A 21450-nucleotide genomic window follows, 5' to 3' on the forward strand; every position below is an offset into this window, starting at 1 on the left:
GAACACTAGGCTTTCTTTCTCTTTGTTCCTCCAGCAGCTCATTGACTTTCCACCCACCAGAATGGCAGAGCCGTTTCCATAGGCTTAAGGGAAAAAAAATAACAATAAATCGTAGGCTATTAGCAGTTGATGACTGAACAACATAATCGGTGGGGTGAATAGAGCCCTTCTGAATTATGATGTAGTGCAGGGATTTTCGACATTAGGGACAGGCCATATCAAACCAGTTGTAATCGGAGCGTGTGATGTTTAGCCTCGCATCCGAATTGGCACAGTCACAGTGGAGGCTTACACAGCACCCTTCCCTGGTGTCTCCACAGCTGGCATTCAACAGTGCTTCGCCTATGGCTAAGCCACCTTTTCGTTGCTCTGATTATGAAAAACATGAAGCCAGGCACATGAAACGTTTCCTGGTTACTGTTTCGTAAAACGCACGGTTGAATGGATGCCAGCTGTGCGTCAAGGGCAAGGAAGCGCTGGCCAGGCCCACATTTCTGAGGTTGGCTTTTATTTTTTCTTTAAATATTATTTTCCTCTTCACATGCAATGCTAAAGGGGGGGGATATAAAAGAGAAGGTAAAAATGAAGCGTAAACAGGGAGCCCAGGAAAGAGTGGGAACATGGAGAGGGGGACTGGGCACTTGAGGAAGTGGACCCCAAGGAGCAGGAGTTGGGGAGATGCCTGGTGATTTCATTTGGATATACGTGGACCTTAACATTTTTTATAGTAGGAGGAACAGAGTTGTGGAGAGGCTCTGTGTTTATCTGGGATTCCGGTGACATCACAGCACAGACTCAACATGCGTCATGATGTCGTCACACTTTTCACCCAGTGACCTTGCTTCTGCTGACCACTAAGTATGCCTTGTTTGGCTACAAGCTGCAGTTTAACAAGACTCAGTGTCTCAGGCAAAGGGTCGGACGGATAAGCATGAAACCATGGCTATATACAGAAAGAGTTCAGTTTACAAACAAGTAACTGGTACCAGAGAACTGGAGAAAAGCACCAAAGCATTTCCCAAGCTGATAGATATTAATTGCATAACTCCCTTTTTTCTTATATAACTAAGTATAAAAGACAACATTTCCATAATAACTATAAAAATGAAAGCCAGTCTTTCGAAGAACTGAGGAGTCTTCCAGGTCTGAGTTAATTCTAAAAATGCCCTTCAAAGAAAGGACGCACGGGACGCGGCAGCTCTTCTTGGAGGCAAGGTGCGACCCCTGGTTTTTAGAGGATCGGGTTCAGGTCTGTTCTGTGAGTGGTGAGCTGGCTGAGGGTGGAGCTTCCTACCACCTCGCTGACCGCCGAGGACGTGGTGATGGTGTTATGCTGGATGACCTGCTGCTGAGAGCAGGCGGGGGCGGGGCTCGCGGGCGGGCTACTCTCCGGACCTAGGAGAAAACACACACACACACACACACACCGCTATAGCTCTTCCTCGGGTGGAAGCGCGGACTGCTCAGAAAAACACTACTAGGCGTTTACTAGAAATAGAAGAGTTTTCTCACATGTTCTCTCGGGGGTTAGTTTTAAGGCTTTATACTGTGGTCACAAAGCTATGCCTTCCCACTTTACAGCTACAAGCAAAGCCATGCTTTCTACATCCCCAAAAATGATTGGATGTGTTGGGGTCTTGGGATGTCAGCTTCCCCATCTTGTATTTTCAAATAGCCATCCAGAGATCAAATGTGGAGAAATACTCACATGTGGTGGGAGAATCTGTGTTGCTCAATCTAAAAAATTATTTGAAAATAAATTGAGTCGTGAGTCCCCGCTCCCCCCACCAGCCTCTACTCAACTAGCATTTAACCAACCTGTCGACATTCCAGGTGCAGCAACTGGGGTCTAAAAAGAGGGACCCACTTTGTGTGTTTACAAACTGAGACAAGGTCTCTAGTTTCTCAGCCCCGTGAATACCACGCAGCAGGGCCACGGGACTGGAGGTGGCTCACCCAACGCCAGCCCGTGGATTTCTCTGCAAGACTGCCAGCTGGCCCACTGCTAACTAGGCTCCAGAAGGCCATTTTTCTATGGGCTGCAGAACTGGACTTTGGTCGGATTTTACAACATGAAATGCCAGAGAAAAATCTAGCCAGAAATGATCAGGAGGCAGTGGGCGTGGTGATGGATAGGGGCCAGAAAAGCAGCTTTTCCCCCCCGGGTGGGGGAGTCTGGCTGCGGTCCAGAGTTCTGTATGCTGTCTGCCTGGGTGCACAACCTACCCTCTACTTTTGCTCTTTCAATAAAATCCAACACAAAATCAGAGGCAAAAAAAAATTTGAACACTAAAAGAAGCAAAAGAAGCCAATGACTTACTTAGATATCCTTGCGACTCTTTCTGCATGGCTGTTATGGGGCAGTCTTTATGCGTCAGCAACAACTGTTTCAGCTGCGCCACCTCGTTTTTCAACATGGACACTTCATTCTGGAAAGAGACGGGTCAAAGCCACGTTGAGAAGACCGGTGAACACAAACCCAAGGCCCAGTGCACTTTCGGCAACGGAATGGGCAAACGTTTCTGTTAAGTCTGGATGACGTGAGGGGTGTTTTGTAACAGGATCCACCTGAGAATGTGTAGCTTGCCTTCAGTTTGGCCCCTCACACTCACCGGGGGCTTCCTGAAGAGACTAGGTTGTCACTCAAGAGCTGGATCCTATTAAAAGTGCAGAACAGAGCATTTGGGCGGGAGGCTCTGGGGCCAGGTTCCCTGGGTGGGAATCTCTACTCTCCACTCACTGAGCAGCTCTAGGCAGGTAACGTGACCCAGCTGAGCTCCGGCACCATTGTTTACAAGATGGAGATGAAAGTAGCACAAGGCTCTTGGAGTTGGGAGGGTCCAAGGGGGTAATGTATGTGAAACACTCAGAACAATGCCCAGCACACACTAAGCACTCAGCAGAAGTTAGTTATGGTGATCATCACCTTCACACCGTCTGACACGCTCCGGTCGATGTTCACTATGTGAAGACGAATGTGAGTCAGTGGGAAGAATTGTGGGGCTTCACACTGAAATGCCCTCGCAGTAAACTGACTAATCTACCTTCCTGTTTCCCGAAAGCTCTAAACGGGCTGTAGCTCAAGTATGGCCCCCTGTCTGGCGCCCACTTAGCAGAAGGCATGGAAGCATACGGCATGACTATGGGTCCTCTGCTGGGGGGATGAAGCACGGGCAATGAAGTTTTGGGCCCTGATAGAATTATTTTCATGGCTTCATGAACCAGTTTGGTTATTTTCAATTGAGAGACATTTCCTCCCTGAGTAGCACAACAATCCCTGCTGTGGATTATGTGTATGTGCACTTTTCATAGTCCCTTGAATAAGTGCCTCGATTCTCCACTTAATGTAGCAATTCACAAAGACAAGTTCATGGCTTTGTAGAATAATGTACTTGGCACCGTTGTCTACAAATATAAACTTAGAATAGATGGTTGGTTCCAAGGTGCTTCCACTTGATAAAACTAAACCATAAACATAGCCCTATCTCAAATAAGCCATTTTAGAGCTGTGGCACATAACACCCTCCCCCTGGCCTGTGCCCATGTGTGACTGCCTGCCAGGCATTGCACTTGTAGGTGACCTTAAAGAAACATGCACACAGAAAAGGGTGTTTGAACACGGCTGTCATTACGCTGTATCTACACTTGCAATATGAACTTGGCTTTTCAGGCATGTATTTATCACCTAGAAAAGTAAGTTTGGGATTCTAGAAGTTAATTAAAAATTCTTTGAAACTTTTTTTAAACAATAGCTCCCATTTCCACATTCTTTTGCAAAGTACGTTACAAGCAGTCAAATGTTGAGTAACATAAATAGCAAAGTAAGAAAAATCTCATCCCCAGAGCTTTTCTCTTTCTCTTCCAAACTTTACAAAATAAAAACCCTGTCAAAGCCAAAAGTGACCCTTGTCAATTCTGGGGTCAGTGGGACAACTTTATTTACAGGATAATTTATTTTAGCCTTAAACATGAATTCTTTCCTCTCTGATTTTCCCAGCTCCTCCTCTGCTTAAAATAGCATGTGTTAAGAAAGTTGCTTTTGGACCATTACATAGAAGGCAACTCCAGGTTAAAAGCAAAACAAACAAACAAAAAACAAAATTGAAAAGGAGAAAAAGAAAGCTAGACGTGTGACCATAGAGTTTGGCTGCAAAGTAAATGTCATGTTGTTTGCATCTGGTTGACAGAAGCGACACCTTTCTGAAATCCCAGCCGCTGGGCACCTGCCCCGAAGAAGACACTCTCAGCAGCGGACCATGCAGACAACAGTGCTTAGAAAACGGAGTCGAGTTCCGGTGTTTAGTGAGTCCAGCCACAGTTTTGTTCTGTGGCCTAGGAAACAACAAATAAGGAGTGCATTTCAAACAGAACAACAGGATCCTCTTGCTTTCTTATGCCTCAGGGAGAAGATAAAAATCCCCCTTTGGGGCCATCATGCAAAGGTTGGTTTTGGTCTCCACTTCTTCCCCCACGATGTCCTGGGCAGCCGCCTGTACTAGGCAGTGTTCGACTTCCAGGCACGGAGTGTGCTCTGCCCCTTCCTTAAGAAAACACTTCGAATTCCGTTCTTTGGGTTTCTGCAGTTGCAGGGAGCTAACTGCCCACAATACTCGGCACACCCAGAACCATTTTACAATGAACCTTTTGCTTCCACGAGAGGCCACAGTAAAACAGGACCAATCACCACTATGAACGGCATATGTGGTGTCCGGGCCCATAACCAAAGTCCATACAGAACAGATGACTGGAGTGGCATTTTTGTCTATGCAGAGCAAAGCGCTTTATCAATACATCAATATGTTGTAAGTATAGGAACTGAGGCCCTAGGAGTCATGAGGGTCTGTAAAAACGTGGGAACCTGGGAAGTACCGTGACAACTGGTCGTCATTTAAGGGTACGTGTGCTTATGGACATATTTCTTAATGCAGTGTGTTAGTAATTGTGTTATTTAGCTATGCTATGGTTGGAAAATGAATGCCAATTACTATGATCAGTAGGAAAGAAAACCCAGTCTCTTGTTCAGCTCATATACACATGACTATGATGCAGGTGAGGACTAAATAAAAGCCTAATGGCCAACAAAGTCACTGGGCGAAGTTTCCAGCAGAAAAGGAACTCTGACCTGAGAGTGGAGAACGACAGGGTTTGACTTCTCTAGCTGCCTCGCCAACCAAGCACGAAGCAAGATGGTTGGACTAGTTCTCTAGTTTGCTCCAGCAAGGTAGTTTCTTATTCTCCGAGTGTTTCCGTGTCACCTTCTATTGGCAACGTTCATTACCTAATAATCTAATGAAGGACTTGATCGTGATTTTTTTTTCATTCGTTAACTACCTTCGGCATTCTCAAACATGCTTCTATTTTAAGCCTCATGTTTTCTAAGGGAGCCAGCTCTAGCACGTCCCGTGCGTCCAAATCACATCAGGGCAGATTCCAAAGCAACATTTATAGCTTCATGTCGAGCAAAATTTGGTGTCCATGTGTGCGCCCATATTGTCGAGAGTGTGTGGAGCCTTCATCAGACCCCGTGGCGGAGCCTCCGGGTTAAGGCGTGTCAGGAGCCACGGCCCCGGAGGGCGCGGAGGGGGCCCTGTGCGGCGCACGTGCGTCATCGCCCTGAAGATCCCACGCTGATGGGCTGGCTGACTGATGTAGGAAGTGCACAGGCACCAGGCTGGATTTTAGATGAAAACCCTTTCCAAGGTCACCGAAGTAGAATCACCTTGAATTCATTTGGGAAGAGAACAACCAGATAGCAAGTGCTGCAAAGCGCATGAAAGACATCAAATGCGGCCTGCAGCTCTGCGAGGGAAATAAAAACCAGGACTTCTGGGGGCATTTTCTTACTCTGAATTAGCTTGCTTTATGAATTGAGGCGAATCACCAATATTTTGACTCCCCTGTGTGGGTTGGAATAGCTTGAGGTCTTCATATAAAGGTGCTTGGAGAAAACGAAGCAGTAATAATCGGTATTGATTCTCCTGCTGAAAGCGGCTCTTCGTTTTTTCTAAGCTGGCCTGGGTTTGCTACTAACTGAGGCAGTTAGCCACTTACATGGAGACTGAAAGAGGGCAGATGAGGTGCGGTTGGGTTAATCTGCTCCTAAACCCCTCAGGTTGCCTTGGGTTGAAGCAGCGCCCCATGTAGAGACATTCAATACTACAATAACATACTTTAAATTAGCACTCCGAGAGGTCCATCCAAGCTGCACTTGCAGTTTTTGGTTTGGGGATGTCATTTTGTTAATATGATAAACACAGAATGTTTTTTGATGCAAACCATCGTCTGTGCCAAAAAAAAGGGTGGGGGGTGCTGCAAGATAGCCCCTCCCCCGCTTCTTTCTGTAGATCAGCGAGAGGGCAGGTTTGGCTCATTCCAAAACAAAGGACTTTGAATTTGTCAGGCAACAGTTCCCATCTGGCCCAGGCTCTTGCCAAGTCCCAAACCTGGGCTCATGTGTCTAAAATTTCAGCAGCGACTTAGGCCATGTGTCTTTGCACTAGAAAAGAAAAGCAATTATTTCTGTGGGTGACCAGATGATTTCCATATCATCTACCGAACACAAACAAGCCAGTCCCTGAGCCCCACGTCAGCAGCTGATGAATGCAGAGCTGACCTGAGCCACTTTGTCAGAGAAAAGAATGTGGGTTTCTTTCATTTAAGAACTTTCTAGAATGAAAGGTCACAGGGCAAGAGGGTTAGGTCAAGAGAAGACTTGCTTGGGGCCTAATCCTGCTACGTGCTGGCTGTGTGACTTTTGAGAAGTCTCCTCAAGTCCCCTGAACCTGAATGTCTCCTTATATGAAATGTCAGATTGGGTGGTTTCTCCTCCGCCCCCCCAGTTCCTATACCACCACTGGCCTGGTGGGCAGAGATGTGTTATGAGACAAGGAAATGAAGTCTGGGAGCTTGACTTTGTTTTCTTAGGTCTGATTTTTCCAATCCGAAACCCTGCAACCTAACTCAAAGGTTCTATGCTGGAAAACAACTCAAAAGTGGCAGCTGGCCATCCAGACCTTGGATATTCCATTTGGCTGCAGTTTGTTTGCTTAGCACCTTCCATTTCTGTTTACTTAGAATTTGGCTCGGGGAGCCAGCGTCAAGAGAGACACCTTTTTCTTCTGACAAAGTTCCAGCGAGAGGGAAAGGGTCACGCAGAGGTAGCGCAGTCCCTGCCTTATCCAGCATCACGGGGTGGGATGCGGAGCGCTCACCGGAGCGGAAAACATGCGACGGTGGGGTTTCTGGCCCTCTGAAGCAAAGCACAGGTTGGAAACCACCAACAATTTAGTCTTTTTGGAGACGGTCCCTTCCTCGGGCCCTGCTTTAGCAACCAGAAATATCAGCTCTGATACGACTTTTTTTTTCTTCAGGAGCTAGAATTCTAGTATTTCTTTTTGCTAGTCATTCAGACCCTAAAGAAACATAAACATTCATAGATCAGACCCTGACCGGGGTGGCTCAGTCGGTTGGGCATCGTCCTGCAAAGTTGCCAGTTCAGCTCCCAGTCAGGGCTCATGCCTGGGTTGTGGGTTTGGCCCCCGGTTCAGTTAGGGAGCATACAAGAAGTAACAACAACAAAATTCACAGATTAGGGTCTCTTATCTGTTTTGTAAAATCAATAATATACCGAATTTTTTGGACTATAAGAAGCACTCCCCTCCCCCCAAATTTGGGAGGAAAATGCAGCGGCAACCCTGCTCCTGCCTCCTGTGACCCCACTCCACCGCGCCCCCCCACAGCAAGCCAGGTAAGCTACATTCGGACTATCAGATGCACCCCTTTTCCCTCCCAAATGGAGCAGTGCATCTTATAGTCCGAAAAAACACGGTACATGCACATGGCCAAGCCATGGACACATCTGTCCTCAAGGTCACCCAGCATCTTCACCTCCCTGGCTCGCTGCTGTGACCCCCCCATGTTTTCATGCCCTAGGGCCACAGGCAATACACCGGAGTCATTCTGCAAGAACTCGTTTTAGTTGAAACTGATTGAAACAGTTGTTGGCATCGGAGGCATGCCAGCTGGCTCCTGCATCTAAGGAAGTGGTTTTCAACCAGGGGTGATTTTGCCCCCACAGAGGACGTTTGGCAATATCTAGAGACTTTTGGTCGTCGCCAATGGGGGGGTGGGGTGGAGTAGAGGGTGCTACTGCTGTCTCGTGGGTAGAGACCAAGGATACTGCTAAACATATGCAGCGAACAGGGCACGACAAGTATGGAGCCCAAAAGTCCACAGCGCTAAGGCTGAGAAAACCAGCATGTTTTCATGGTCCTCCTGCAGACCTCAGAACGGGCAGCCAATCCGAGGGATTCCCAGCCGTCCCTCAGCACGGAACCACAGCTCTAATGTTTGCCAGGTCCACACGCACCGGGACTTTTATTGACTTAACGTGTTTGCTCAAATTAACTCATTCTGTAATGACGTAACCTCATCCTGACCAATAGGATTTGTGAAATTGAAGGTTTGAGGTTCTAATGATATTTTTCAATACACGTAAAAATAAAAATGAGTACTATGAATATTAAAAGTGTTTATCCACGTTCTACCTAACCGCTCCTCAAACGCCACTGTGCCTGCCAGGTTCTGGAATTGCGGACTTTCAGGTCGGAGTGACTCTTGAGGTGTGTAAGGCCAGCCATGCCTCTGCGGCTTGACTCCCTCCAACACATTCTTGCCAAGTGGTCAGGCCGCCAGTTCTGGGGACACTCCAGAGATGGGGAGCTCGTTCACTTATTCAACAGACACTGAGTGCATAAGGTCACCGTGCCGACTAGACACCACACTAGAAGTCGGGGGGTGGGTGGTAAGAAGAGAAGGTAATGAGACACAGCCCGCACCCTCAAGCAGCACATAAGTTAGTGGGAGGAGTTATTATCTTAGTTCCCTGGTACCTACTATACGTGTCTCTCAGTTTCTTTCTCGTGTTTATTACAAAAAGAATAATAAATTTAGGGGGAAAAGTGAACATCCATAAATTATGATGCTCAGACCATGAATCACCTAAACTTTTTTCATATATTTTCAATTTGCACACTGGATGCCCCAAGGTCATTTCCATTCATGGAATTGAACATGCAAAGGCTTTGGGGGTTTGGCACCCTCACGGGTCCTTTGTAGGAACGACAGAGAATCAGGCAAAGGTGACCTGCGAACAATTGAGAGACGGCCAGTCCCTGTTTGGGGCGGTCTTTCTCCCCTTCGGTCCTCTCTAGCCACTCCCTCTGCTCCTGGGAGCCCTGGGCCGTAACGCACCGCTCTGTCCCTGGACTGCTCATCATGTGTGGGTTCGGTGCCTTCTCTCCCTGCTGGCGAGCAGTGCACTCCTTCTTGTGCCAGAACATACGCCCTGAACGGCATCGTCTCCCCAGCATGAAGTCTGCTGCAGAAGGCCCGCGCCCTGGAGTTTTCTCCCCTGCTCTCAAAACACTCCTCAAAGTGGCCTTTTATAAAATGTCCCCAGTGGAGCTGCCCATGTTACAGCACAAACCGTGCAAGATTCAAATCTCAAGTTTGAAAATGAGATAGAAGCGTGCCTTTTCCTAGCAGGGGTGTCCAACCTTTTGGCATCTCTGGGTCACACTGGAAGAAGAAGAGTTGTCTTAGGCCACACATGAAATACACAAACACTAAAGAAAACTGCTGAGCAAAAAAAGGTTCTAAGTAAATTTACAATCTTATGTTGGGCTGCATTCACAGCCATCCTGGGCCACCTGTGGCCTGTGGGCCGTGGGGTGGACACCCCTGTGTATAGAGCGAAGCAATAAACATGAACCTTCCTTTCCTTCATTAAGCAAAAATATGCATAATCTCATGTAGGCCGAAGCAACCCCCTCACACGGTGAATTTAAAGAGCTGCCTTTCGGTTGAAAACTTCCTATGCGCCAGGCACTGGGCAAACTGCTCCGCATCATTGGTTCATTTGGTCCTCCCAACAACTCTGTGGGGTTATTATTCCCACTTTATAGATGAGGAAACTGAGAGCGGGAGAGGGGAAACACGGCAAGTACTTTCTGACCCAGAGAGTGACCCTGCGAAGCCTGCACTCCCAGCTCTGTAACTTATTCCGGCAGCTTCTCCCTCCTCAGAGCTCGGTAGGCAGGTGGATCTAAAACTGAGTGGCTTGTTTTGTTTTACAGGGTGTCCCAGGGTGCACAGCGCCGGAGGAGCGAGCCTGGCTAGCGTGCGGTACCGCTCCTTAGGTCAACGAGCGCCCGCGGGGACAGGAAATGCCGGCTGCACACAGGGCCTCTGAGTGCCGAGGAAAGAGACGGGGGCTGCACCTGAAGCTGCATGTTCGTCTGGGTGAGCTCTTCAGCTTTCTTTTCCAGGGACATCACCCAGACCTTCCTCTTCTGCCTGCAGCGGGTGGCGGCTGCCCGGTTCCGTTCCAGAAATTTCCGCCTCCTCTCATCTGGATCCTCGTCCACCACCCTCCGCCGGCGCCCCCCGGTGGGTTGGGGCGGCTGTATTGTCTGGGTGGGCTGCATCTGTTGCGTCGCTGGTGAGACCTGCGGGCAACGAGAAGGAGGATGACAGGGTGGGGAAGGAGCGTGTCGGGCAAGCGAGGAAGCCCAAGCCGTTGTTGAGATGCAATGCCCAGCAGAGCGGATTGCTTTAGTGAGCATCTCGAACCTGTTCTCTAAAAATGAGCTAACCGGTGACATCACGTGAGCTCGTGGGGGGAAAAAAAAAGCGTCCTCTGAGCTGCCTTCCGTGATATTTTGGCAAGATATAGGAATGACTTGTGGAAAGAGAGTCAAATCGATTTTTCCCTGTGGGCACGGGCTGAACCCTAGCACAGGAAACATGTCTTTCCTCCTTCAGATGTTAAAAAAGGTTCCTTTAAGGTGCGCATTAAAGTTTACAGCGCCCGCGTAGGGCTGCGCGTGGGCACTGAGGGGTCAGCGGCACTGTCACCGTGTTGGTGAGTCCTCTGCCGTCTGGGCAGGTTGCAAGCGCCCGCCCTGCCAGTGGCGCTAAAACTAGAGCACACCTCCGGGGGATCGTCGCCAACGTGACCCCCGTGAAAGAACCCCGTGAAGCCCCGAACGCAGCTGCAACCCTGTTTTCACTGTTTCAGGGCTCGCCGGCAGTGGAGGCAGCGAGAGGAGGCCTTTCTGGGTGACGGGGGAGCGGGGTCCATAAAAGGAGGCATTCGGGGCGGAAGCGGCACGGAGTCACATGCCTTGTGGTGTGCCGGGAGGGCCGCTGCACTTGCTCGTTGACTCAGAGTGTAAGGAGGTCCCAGGAGGGGCAAACCACGTCATCATTATGACGTTTTACTAGCCCATGGACTCCTGGTAAGATCTGCCTGGGGCTCGGCCACGTCTAAGGTTTGAGAGACCCCCGCATGTACAGCTTCGTCTGCCTCCATGCCGCAGGCCCACGGCGCCTCGGGATGTGTCCCAAGTTAATACAGTCTAAGAAAGGCATTTTCACCGTGATCTTGCTCAAAGTTTAAGAAGACCAACCTGGGCTTTTTTTTTTTTTAACTATAGGGTGAAAAAGCAAGTGTTTGTGCAGCTAATTATAATAGCAATGAACTAATTGCATATACAATTGGCTGCTTACTTAAAATGGAGAGCAATTGGCTAACTGATAATTAGTTAATGAATGGTTTTTATATTCAAAGAGCTGTTGCACATGCCTGGGAATTAACTGGTACAGCAACACAACCAAAACTTGATGTTATCCTTCTCCTTAAAAAGTGAGTACACATGTAAATCTACTTGCCTACCTTTGACCTTGTAGTTTTCTTTCTCCCTTCTAAATACGAGTCCCACCACGGCATTTGACTAAAAGGGTGTTTTGAAGAGCATTTTATTGCTACACTCTTGCTAAACTCCTGTTGCCTTCCCTGGGTGTAGAATGAATCATGGCCAACATGTAATGAAAACTGTGCTGACATTTGCGTTACTAAATGCTCCTAAGACTCGATGAGCTCAGTCTATTATTAACCCATTTTGCAGGTGGGAAGACTGAGGCTTAGGGAGCTTCATCTGACCACACGGGAGGAAGGAAGAATGGAAATGAATGAAAGTTTCCTTACTCCAAAGCCGGCACTGTTATTTACTACACAGAACACCTCTAAGCACTTTGGCAGAAGTAAGCTTATCCGGCCAACAAGCTTATCTGCTGAAGAGCTTATCTACTCAGAGTTGCTCGCGGACGGTGGTCCAGGTTTGGTGTGTGTTAGGGAAGGGGGCCCAAGAGGTCGAGAAGCTATGCCTGTGTGAGGTCCCGGAGGCAGACGATGAATAAGTGTTATTTGGCGGTCCCAAGCTTCGGACACCATCCTGACCCAGCCGGTTGGGAGCTGGCAGCGTGGAATGGGTGGAGGGGGGACTACCAAAGGTCACCCTGCTTGGAGATCCGAAGCGTCTAGGGCTGGCCCTGCTCCTAGGCATGCCCTTCATCCGCTTCCTACAACTCACTCCGGTGCGCGGACCCGCCTCTCTTCTCGGGCAGGGTGACATAATGTCTGCCTGGCCCCCGACCCTCTTTCTGTTGAGTCTAAATGCCGGCTTTCTTCCTAGCCGCTCCTGGTGACTCCCCACCGCCGGGACTTGGCCTTTCTCTTGAACTGATGATCTGCAGAGCTTGGCTCTCCGTCTGCTCCCTCCAACGCGTTTCACATTGGGTGGGATGAGTCACCTCTCCTCACCATTTACACAGCACCTTGTGCCCTGACATCCATTACCGAGCCTCTTTGTCTGCCGGGAATTGTTACTCTTTCGACTTGAAACATTCAATGTTACTGAGAATATTGCCCTTTGGGCGTGACTGCCATTTTGCAGGAGACAAAGTTGAGTGTCCACGATGTTACGGAGCACCGCAGCTCCATAGTTAGAATCACAGTTAGCATCAACATATTTTTCTCATTCTTTATTCCCATCTTTCTCCACATGCTTAAATTCTGCCTACTCCTCACATTGATAACACTTTTTTAGGGTTAACTGTGGAACACACTGCAAAAATAGATTTTGGAAGTCTTGAAGTTTACCTTTGTCTCTAAAGCCTAGACCTGAAATTTACGGCATTACATGCAGAAACTGTGGTCAGGTAGGATCTTATGGGTAACTGTTAAGTCCTAGAAAATGCACAGAGCTCCCCAGGGCATCAGATAGAACACCTGGGCTGGTCAGACAAGAATGCTGCCCATGACCGCCCCCCACCCCCACCCTTTAGAGCTTGCACTGCGAACAGGAAGGGGGAAGGGGCCACGAAAAGGGTCTACCTGTGCTTGGTTGCCGGAGTGCAGGGGTGGGTGTGGCGAGGTCTGGTGGTGTGCTGGGTGTGCATGGAGGTGGGAGTGGGAGTGATGATGCGGGTGGTTCTGCTGGTGATGGGGCTGAGCATGGGGGTGGTGTGCTGGGTGCTGGTGCTGGTGCGGGTAGGGGTGGTGGGCCGGCAGTGTCTGGTGCTGATGCGGGTGCGCGTGCATGTGGTGGTGCGGCGTCTGGTCCTGCCGGGAGCCCATCATGTCCATCATGTGTCCCATGGTGTTCATGTTCCCGTTGGGCATGGCAGCAGGGTGGTGAGTCAACGCAGCCTTCAGCCTCTGAAACGACAGAACGAGAGGGGACAGCCGAGGTCAGTCATATACATAGCAGGGACTCTGAATCAAAGTGACATACAGTTCCAATTCTGTAGTAGTTTACGGTGCTGGTGTTCATGTTGTCTTACTGGTAGCGGTGTGACTTTTATATTAACTTCATATTCTCATAAATACTGTGCTAGGTAGGAGGGTCAATGCCAGCCACAAATGTTCATTAATTGAACAGTCACCGCACATGAGCAGGAACCCTATCAAGATTTAGATCTTCTACTAAAACATATTTCCTATTGTCCAATTATTTGCCATATCCCACTGACAGCCAGACACGAGTAAAAACCAAATAAAACCATTCAATACGATAATGCCACTGAGCAAAGGGCCCATCTGATCTGGCTGTGTGCTTTGTAAAAATCACAAGAACAAGAGGTTTTTGCCTTTAAAAAGATTTCTCTGACACAAAGAGTACATAACTACATGTTTTGAAATATAGGAACTACCAATGTCATTCCAGGGCTTCAGAGCAGATTATAATCTACAGGTTTTGGAGGCCACGTGCAGGCCTTTTCCATTTGCTGCTGTGATGTAACTCAGAGACCCTCCTGACGATCGCATCGTTCTCACACAGTCACTTCCTTCTCACTTGGGAAGGGAGTGGGAAAGGAGAGGAACACAGCTTCTCTGATGGCCACTTCGCACACAAAAGCATTCTCTGTGAGCGAGCAGACAGACATGCACACTAGTGCGGAGGGGTCCGCAAACTTGTTCTGAAAAGAGCCAGGAAGCTCATAGTCCTTCACGGCACACCCTCAGGTCTCCTGCGGACGGCATGGAAGTGAACAGTTGTGCTGGGTGCCAATACCACTCTACTTAGGAACAGGAAATTTGTATTTCAGAGAATTTTCACATGACCTGAAATGCTATTCTACTCCTGACTTTTAAGACTCATTTTCAAATGTAGAAAGCACTGTTAGCTCCTGGGCTGTGCAAATGCGCTCAGGAGCCATGACCCGTCCTTTCCCGGCCCCGGCTTTAAAAACTCAGTTGGGAATCAGCTGCATCACAGTTTCTTCGAGACTATGTGTGTTTCTTCTTGCACACGCACACACATGTATCCCCATATCCCAAGGGGCCCCGTGGCCTAAATACTGCACAACACAGTTCCTCCTCCATCATGTGTCTTCTGCAGAGAGGAGTCTGGTTGGCAAGCTCACATTGGCTTCATGAAGTATTTACGGGGAGCTCAAGTTCGCTCCTGATTCGTGTTCTTATCTGATTGTGTAATCACCGTGAAAAGGAAGAGTTTGTATTTAAATGACCAAAGCAACAGTCAAGCTCCAGCCCTGCACAAAATTAATGACTCTCCACTGGTCAGAGTAAACTACTGATAAACACCGACTCCAGTCATCGAAATCTGTAGTTAAACAAAAAAGAGCCTCTGCTCGTGGAAAAGTAAAAAGGCGGCGGAGGCTCGGCTGGGCGGGCCTACATGTTAGTGACAGGTAATTGCCGAAAGCACTTCCGACGTCCTAATTCGGCAACCGCTACGTCCACCTGGCTCCTCCAGGTGAGCAATAGCCACCGCCCTCCACCGTGACAGTCCTGAGGAAGCTGTTTCCGGAACTGCTGGGAAAGGCTGGATGCTGCATACGGTGTTTACGGCAAATGAACCATATCAACCAATACTCCTCGCCTCCAGTTTTTAGAAATGATTTCATTGTTTTTATAAAAATGCTCATTATAAAGCATTTAAGCAATGCTTAACAGTACAATGAAGTCAGTGACCGGTGAACCAAACACCTTGTTTACATTGGGCGGGAGCACAGCATTCCCGAGAACTCGCTGTATATGCCCGCGCAGAGATGGAAGAGGGAGGAGAACCATTTCACAGCAGGGGGATCCTAATAGCACAGGATCTTAAAAGCATTTGTTGAATATAATATGAGCAAAAGAAGTAAAAATCAAATGAATTGCTGGATTTCAGATTTATATACATTTCTTTTTTACCCCAAGAAAAGTTTCTAAATGACAGCTCCAAACTTAACAGTGAATAAAATTATGAAAAAAAAAGATTATAGTGAAATCATTATGTTTTTTAAAATGGACATACTGGATAATATTAATGGATTTTTCTAAACTATTCCTTGTAATTTTATTATTGGAAAGATGTACAGCTCTAGAATAAAAAAATCAACTATTACAAAAATAGGAGGTAAGAAGCCCTGGCTGGCATAGCTCAGTGGATTGAGCACGGGCTACGAACCAAAGTATCGCAGGTTCGATTCCCAGTCAGGGCACATGCCTGGGTTGCAGGCCATGACCCCCAGCAACCGCACATTGATGTCTCTCTCTCTCTCTCTCTCTTTCTCCCTCCCTTCCCTCTCTGAAATAAATAAATAAAATCTTTTTAAAAAGTAGGAGGTAAGACAGTAGATCAGCAGCTCCCTGTTCTCTCCCTGAGCCCCAGCCCCCCCACTGGCAGGGAACCATGGTGCGCCTCAGGCATTCCCTCAGCATCTATGAGCATGCACTTGTTCGAGCCCCTCTTGTGACAGGGAGTTTTGTGTCTTGTGTTTTTTCGTCTTAACAGTATACCTTTGGCACCTACCTAGAGCAGCAAAGACTGAAACAATGGCTGGCATTAACTGAGCACTCACTACGTGCCACTCCTCATTCTGCCTCTTACAAGTATTAACTCACCTAATCCTCAGAACAACCCTGCAAGGCTGAAAGGGAGGCTCACCCCTGTGCCAAGTTCACACCGCTGGCGAGGAGAGGAGGTGCTGGAAGGCATGCCACATGTACTTTGCCAAGGACAGGAATAAACTGCGTTATGCCACCTCCCCATCATCATAAGCAAAGACAGGAATGAGAGGAAGGGCTAGAAAAGTTGGCCAGACCAGAGGCCTCTGCTGCACGGTCTAGCAGGAGGCTGTGCGTGTGCTGCTCTGCATGCAGCTGGGGAGCCAGATACTGTCTGCCTGAAACTTGGCAGAGGGAAGGGTGGATAGTAAGAATTCTCAGGAAGCTCAAAGGCAGCAAAGAATAATGTAGGGCTTAGCACGATCATCTCCCTTGTTATATTTGTGAAGAGTGAGTGAATAGAATATGTTTATATCATCCCTCCAAACACAGATCTGATAAGGTCCCTTCTCCCTGGCCCCACTTTTTAACCCTTGGACAAATGACTCTTCTACACCTTTCTAATGCTAATGGTGAAGGTCAGAGCCCAGGATTCGGCCTCTGCATAGGCCCTGCAGTGTGTGGCTCTGCCTTCCCATCATCTCTTGCTCTTCCCACGCAGGCCTCACAGGCCTCTGCATTTGATAGTCTTCTCAGAAGACCTGGATTGCCCTTTCCGTTTCCCCAGACATTCTAAGGGCCCTCAGTCTCAGACTCCTCCTCAGTAAAACTCTCCCTGGTCTCCTGGTGTAAATCCGTCCCTGCTGTTATGTGGTCCCAGGAGAGCCATATTTCTCCTTTTAAAATTCAAGTTGGAGTTATGATTTTTAGAGTGATTCTTCAATTAATACCCATCAACCATCCCAGACTGTCAGCTTCATGAGGGCAGGAGCCAGAGTGGAGTTTGCTCAGTGTTAAATTCACAGCTTTAGCATGGAGCCTGATGCATTAGGCTCTGAATTCGTATTTTTGGCATGAATGAATGAATGAATGAAATTTTCTGAGGCTTGGGATGAGCATGTGCATTTTCATCTTTAATTACTGCAGGTGGCATTCCTACAGGAGGATGGTTTTATCAGTCACCTGAGGCCAGCACAGTCAACTGCAGAAGTCACGCAGGCAGCTGGGCTGTGCAAGTCCACTGTCAGAAAGCTCCCGCTCTCCACTCTGCCTGCCCTCGAAAACAGGGTAACAAGAAAAAACACCAACACAAAAGGAATGCGCATTAACTTCATTTTGGTATATTTTCCCTGAAAGAGTGGCATGGAAAATCGAAAAGATGTTTAGGAGCGGGTCACTCTGTCCCCCCTTCAATGCCGCAAACAAGTCTTCCACCTTTAATTAGGAGCAAATGGAGCCTGACAAATAACTACTACGAACCAGATCTTCATCTCTCAAATAATTAGCTTGTACTGTGAGGGGAAATGACTTGACTGCTTCAAGTCTATTCTTGCATGTTTCACACCAAGACAATAATCTTAGTCAGGTTTCTAACATTCCATTTAACTAGTCACTCAACAAATATTTGCTGGGCATTGAGCTAGGCGTATCATTATTTCTGTGCCCACTACGCGGAGGGAAAGGGAGACACATGAAACCAAAGCTCTTTCAAAGCAAGGGGAAAAAACGCGTAAGTGTTCACATGAAGATACTCAAGCACCCCTCCCAGACTGTGGGTTCAGTCTGCCCTCCAAACACCAGCTTACACGAGCTTTGAAGGAAAGCAGTGAAGATAAATGAGAACCGAGCCGCTCTGCATATGCTACATTTAATATTCACCGTGTCCTTTCCAAACACTCTGGGGCACTTCTCAAAGTCCTAAAGGGCCCGCTGCTCCCCTCCATCCTGGTGCCAACCAGAGGCACGGCACTGTAAATCATTAAAATATACCAAACCTAGATATTTGTACCCTACTCTCTCAAGAGATGATAAATGAACGGAAAATGAGTTCAAGCTGTATTTTGCAGAATGATTTTTCTTTTTGAAGCTGAACTGTGTCTTGTTTTAAATAACCATTCTACCCAATGCCAAGAAAAGGCAAGGGGGAGGGAGGGAAATTAATGAGCAAATAAACATATATTTTTCAGCTATAAAACCCAGGGCTATTACTGAGGTGTGACTGCAAGAGAGAAAAAAAAATGATTCTGTTTACTTTCTATCGTCCTCTACCATATCCATTTATTTGAGAGAGCAAATCAGGAGAGACAGCGAGAAGCCGGACACAGCTGGTTTCAGTCAATAAGGGTCATTTTCATTCTCTGTGTATTTTACCAGCTCCTTGTTCGCTGTTCCTGATGGGAGGGTGGGCCTGCTGCCTGGGATCTGAGTCCTGGTAAGAACCCAGCCATCTACCTCATCCCACACTGTGCCTGGCTGCTGCCCTGAGAGCTCGGCCCCAGTCCCCCTTTTAACCTCCGGGTTAGCTCAGTTTGCATCGGGGCATGCTGTGGGAAACCCAGGTCCACACTCACGTCATTACTGCCACAGGGGCACATACATGTGGGCCTATGTGAGCACACGCACACACGACACGCCCACCCACATCCACCCCAGGCAATTTATCTTTCGTTAACAACTCGCTGTTGCCAATGAGAAACATTTGTGGAACTGTAAAGACATTTCTTCTCCAGCTTTCAGTGGGGCTGATGGCTTATGCTCCACAGGCTCTGACGCCAAGTGGGATTCAACATTATTTGAAATCGGGTGGGGGTGGGGCAGTGGGTGAAGGTGGGGGAGGGGGAGGGGGAGAGGGGGTTGGCACATTCTTTCTAGAAAGGTTTTCATGAAAAATGGCTGTTGACTTTTGTTTCAGCAAAAAAAGTGTCAATATCAAAACGTGGTGATGCTGAGTTGACAAGAGGGCATCTCTGTGAAAATAGGATGGAATCCATATTCGTATTTCCTTTTCAATACAAAATAATTGCTATCAGCAGCCTCCCCAAAGTCATTCTGTAAATGCAATTCCTTCTTGCTATCTCTCCCCACACTCAGTTGACCAGCAAAGTGGTACACAAGGCTTCCGAACGGTCCAAACGGTCTACAGCGTGAGACCGGAAGCCTTCAGCGGAGGCGTATTTGCAATATCAACGACTACGGGTTCACCCCAGGTATCAAGGATGTCTGACAAGTCTCTGAATTAGTAAAACAAATACCTGATACTTATCCACTGAATTCCATAATTATACATGACCAGTTTGGGTCCCAAAATGCTCCCCGCATTTGAGTGGAGGTAGAGATGGGCAGAAAGAGAACAGCTGTGTGGTGCTCCGGGGCAGTCCCATGAACTTGGAGCTTCGTTTCGCCAAGGTAAAAACAGTGTCAGTGCCCAGAGCCACACTGGGCTTCAGGACGTCCACTGAGAATCAGCGTACAACCCTGACAGCACAGCGGATCCTAAACTCTACGTTTACTTCAGGACCATTAGTAAGATGACTAAAATCACGCCTGGCTTAATCACTGGGAATAAAATGTGCTCCTTTCAAAACTTTCGTGATGTAAGCTCTGCTCTGACGGTTTCACAATTTCAGTACAGTCCTGCATTGCTTAACGGTGCAGGTATGCTCTGAGAAATGTGTTGTTAGGTGATTTCATTGTTGTGCAAACATCTTAGCACTTGCACAAATTTACTACACAGCTAGGCTGTATGGTATAGCTTATTGATGCTAGGCTATGAATGCGCACAGCATCTTACTGTACTGCATGCTGTATGCAGTTGTGTAAATGGTAAGTATTTATGTATCTAAACATAAAAAAGGTACAGTAGAATTATGGTATAAAAGATTTAAAAAATGATATATCTGTATAGGGCTCATACCATGAATGGAGCTTGCCAAGAGAAAAAGGGTTTTAATATCTCAATTTTTAATTTTTCATAAAAAACTAGTATTACCCTTCACCTACAAAACAACTCTACTCTGTTGCCCTAATGACTCTGCATAATCTTTTGGTTTCTAAAGTTTCTTATCCCATTATGTTTCCTCACTTCACAGAGGAGGAATCAAGTTCACGGTGGGGGAACCAGGCCTCTACACCAAGACTTCTCCCTCCCAGTCTCCTGTTCGTCTTCTGAAGTTCTCTGAAACAATGACTTCCTTCTTCATTTCAGACATCCACACAACTGCCTTCTCCGATACATTCCTACCTCTCAGCAGGCCCCAACTCAAACCTTTGCTCTGACGGGGTCGGGAGCGCAGAAGCCCACCCTCGTTTCTGTCGGGTAGGTTAGGGCACATGGAGCCAAGTGGTCCACTTGGGCAGGAGCCAGAGGCCGTGTTGTAGTAGAACTAAGACTGGCTCCTGCTCTCAGAGCAGTTGTTTCTGAAACCCACTAACATGTACGGCCTGTCAATGCGCTCACCACCCTGCTGGATTGTAAAAGACAGTCACCGAGTTGAAGAGATGCGGGGAAGTGGTGTCCAAAATAAAACAATTCTGTAAGTGTGCATTCATCAATTTCTTCATTAAACAAGAGTAGATTGAAGGCTCACTCTTGCACAACTGTAATTCATATGTGAGTTGGATATTAGTATGGAAGTGTTTGGCAAAGAAATTGCTAAGATTTGTCTGTGGGGTTCTTTTGTTTGCTTTTTGCTGTCTATCACCAAAGTTGAATGTGTAACCTAGTGCCTAGGTCTGCTTTGCCTTACTTTAGAAGTTATACCCACAGGTGGACAATGGGAGAGTGAACCAAACACCAAACTCTTTTCCTTGCTCCAATTAGAACTGTCGAGGTACTGCTTTTCCTACAACTCTATCATCTCACTGCTGGCTTAGAGCTCAAGACAAAAATGCAGAAGCCATAGCCCTCAACTTGTATGATACAAAGGTAGTTGCGGGTGTTAAGCGCACTGGACGAAGAATCAATATTCAGAAAGGCCTCGGCGGACTAGTATCGTGGAATCTGATAAGAGAAACAGAGTAGGGATCAGGGTAACCTCTTCGGCTTGGTTAACAAAAACAACAAAACACAACACACCAAACACCAGTGCGTCCGAAGGCAGCATAGGGGAGACGGAGCCTGGCCGTTGCGTGCCTAGCAGAGGATGCAGGGGTTTCGTGTGACTTTGTAAAGTACCGTTACGTGACGGATGCGCGTGTCCAACCAGCTGGTGCCTCTCTGCAGCAGCATCAGGGAAGGAAACTGGACTGGAGAACTTAACGCAAGAGAGGGAGGGTCCTACTCGCCTCCACATGGGCCACAGTGTGCGCCACAC

At 47.7% G+C, this 21450-nt stretch overlaps 1 protein-coding gene across 2 annotated transcripts in view; it reads right to left on the minus strand.

The window, feature by feature from the left end:
• Nucleotides 1-486: 486 nt before the first annotated feature.
• The window catches only part of CREB5 (cAMP responsive element binding protein 5), a 380468-nt gene continuing 359504 nt past the window's right edge, over nt 487-21450 (minus strand). For both annotated transcript variants that reach the window (XM_028526229.2, XM_028526230.2), the window contains 4 exons: nt 13238-13561; nt 10281-10508; nt 2321-2429; nt 487-1395 (listed from right to left, as the gene is read on the minus strand). In XM_028526229.2, the coding sequence (XP_028382030.1) occupies nt 1232-1395; nt 2321-2429; nt 10281-10508; nt 13238-13561 (825 nt within the window). In that variant the 3' untranslated portion in view covers nt 487-1231. The remainder of the gene's footprint in view (nt 1396-2320; nt 2430-10280; nt 10509-13237; nt 13562-21450) is intronic.

The sequence above is a fragment of the Phyllostomus discolor genome, chromosome 10, assembly GCF_004126475.2.
Source record: "Phyllostomus discolor isolate MPI-MPIP mPhyDis1 chromosome 10, mPhyDis1.pri.v3, whole genome shotgun sequence".
Taxonomy (NCBI): domain Eukaryota; kingdom Metazoa; phylum Chordata; class Mammalia; order Chiroptera; family Phyllostomidae; genus Phyllostomus; species Phyllostomus discolor.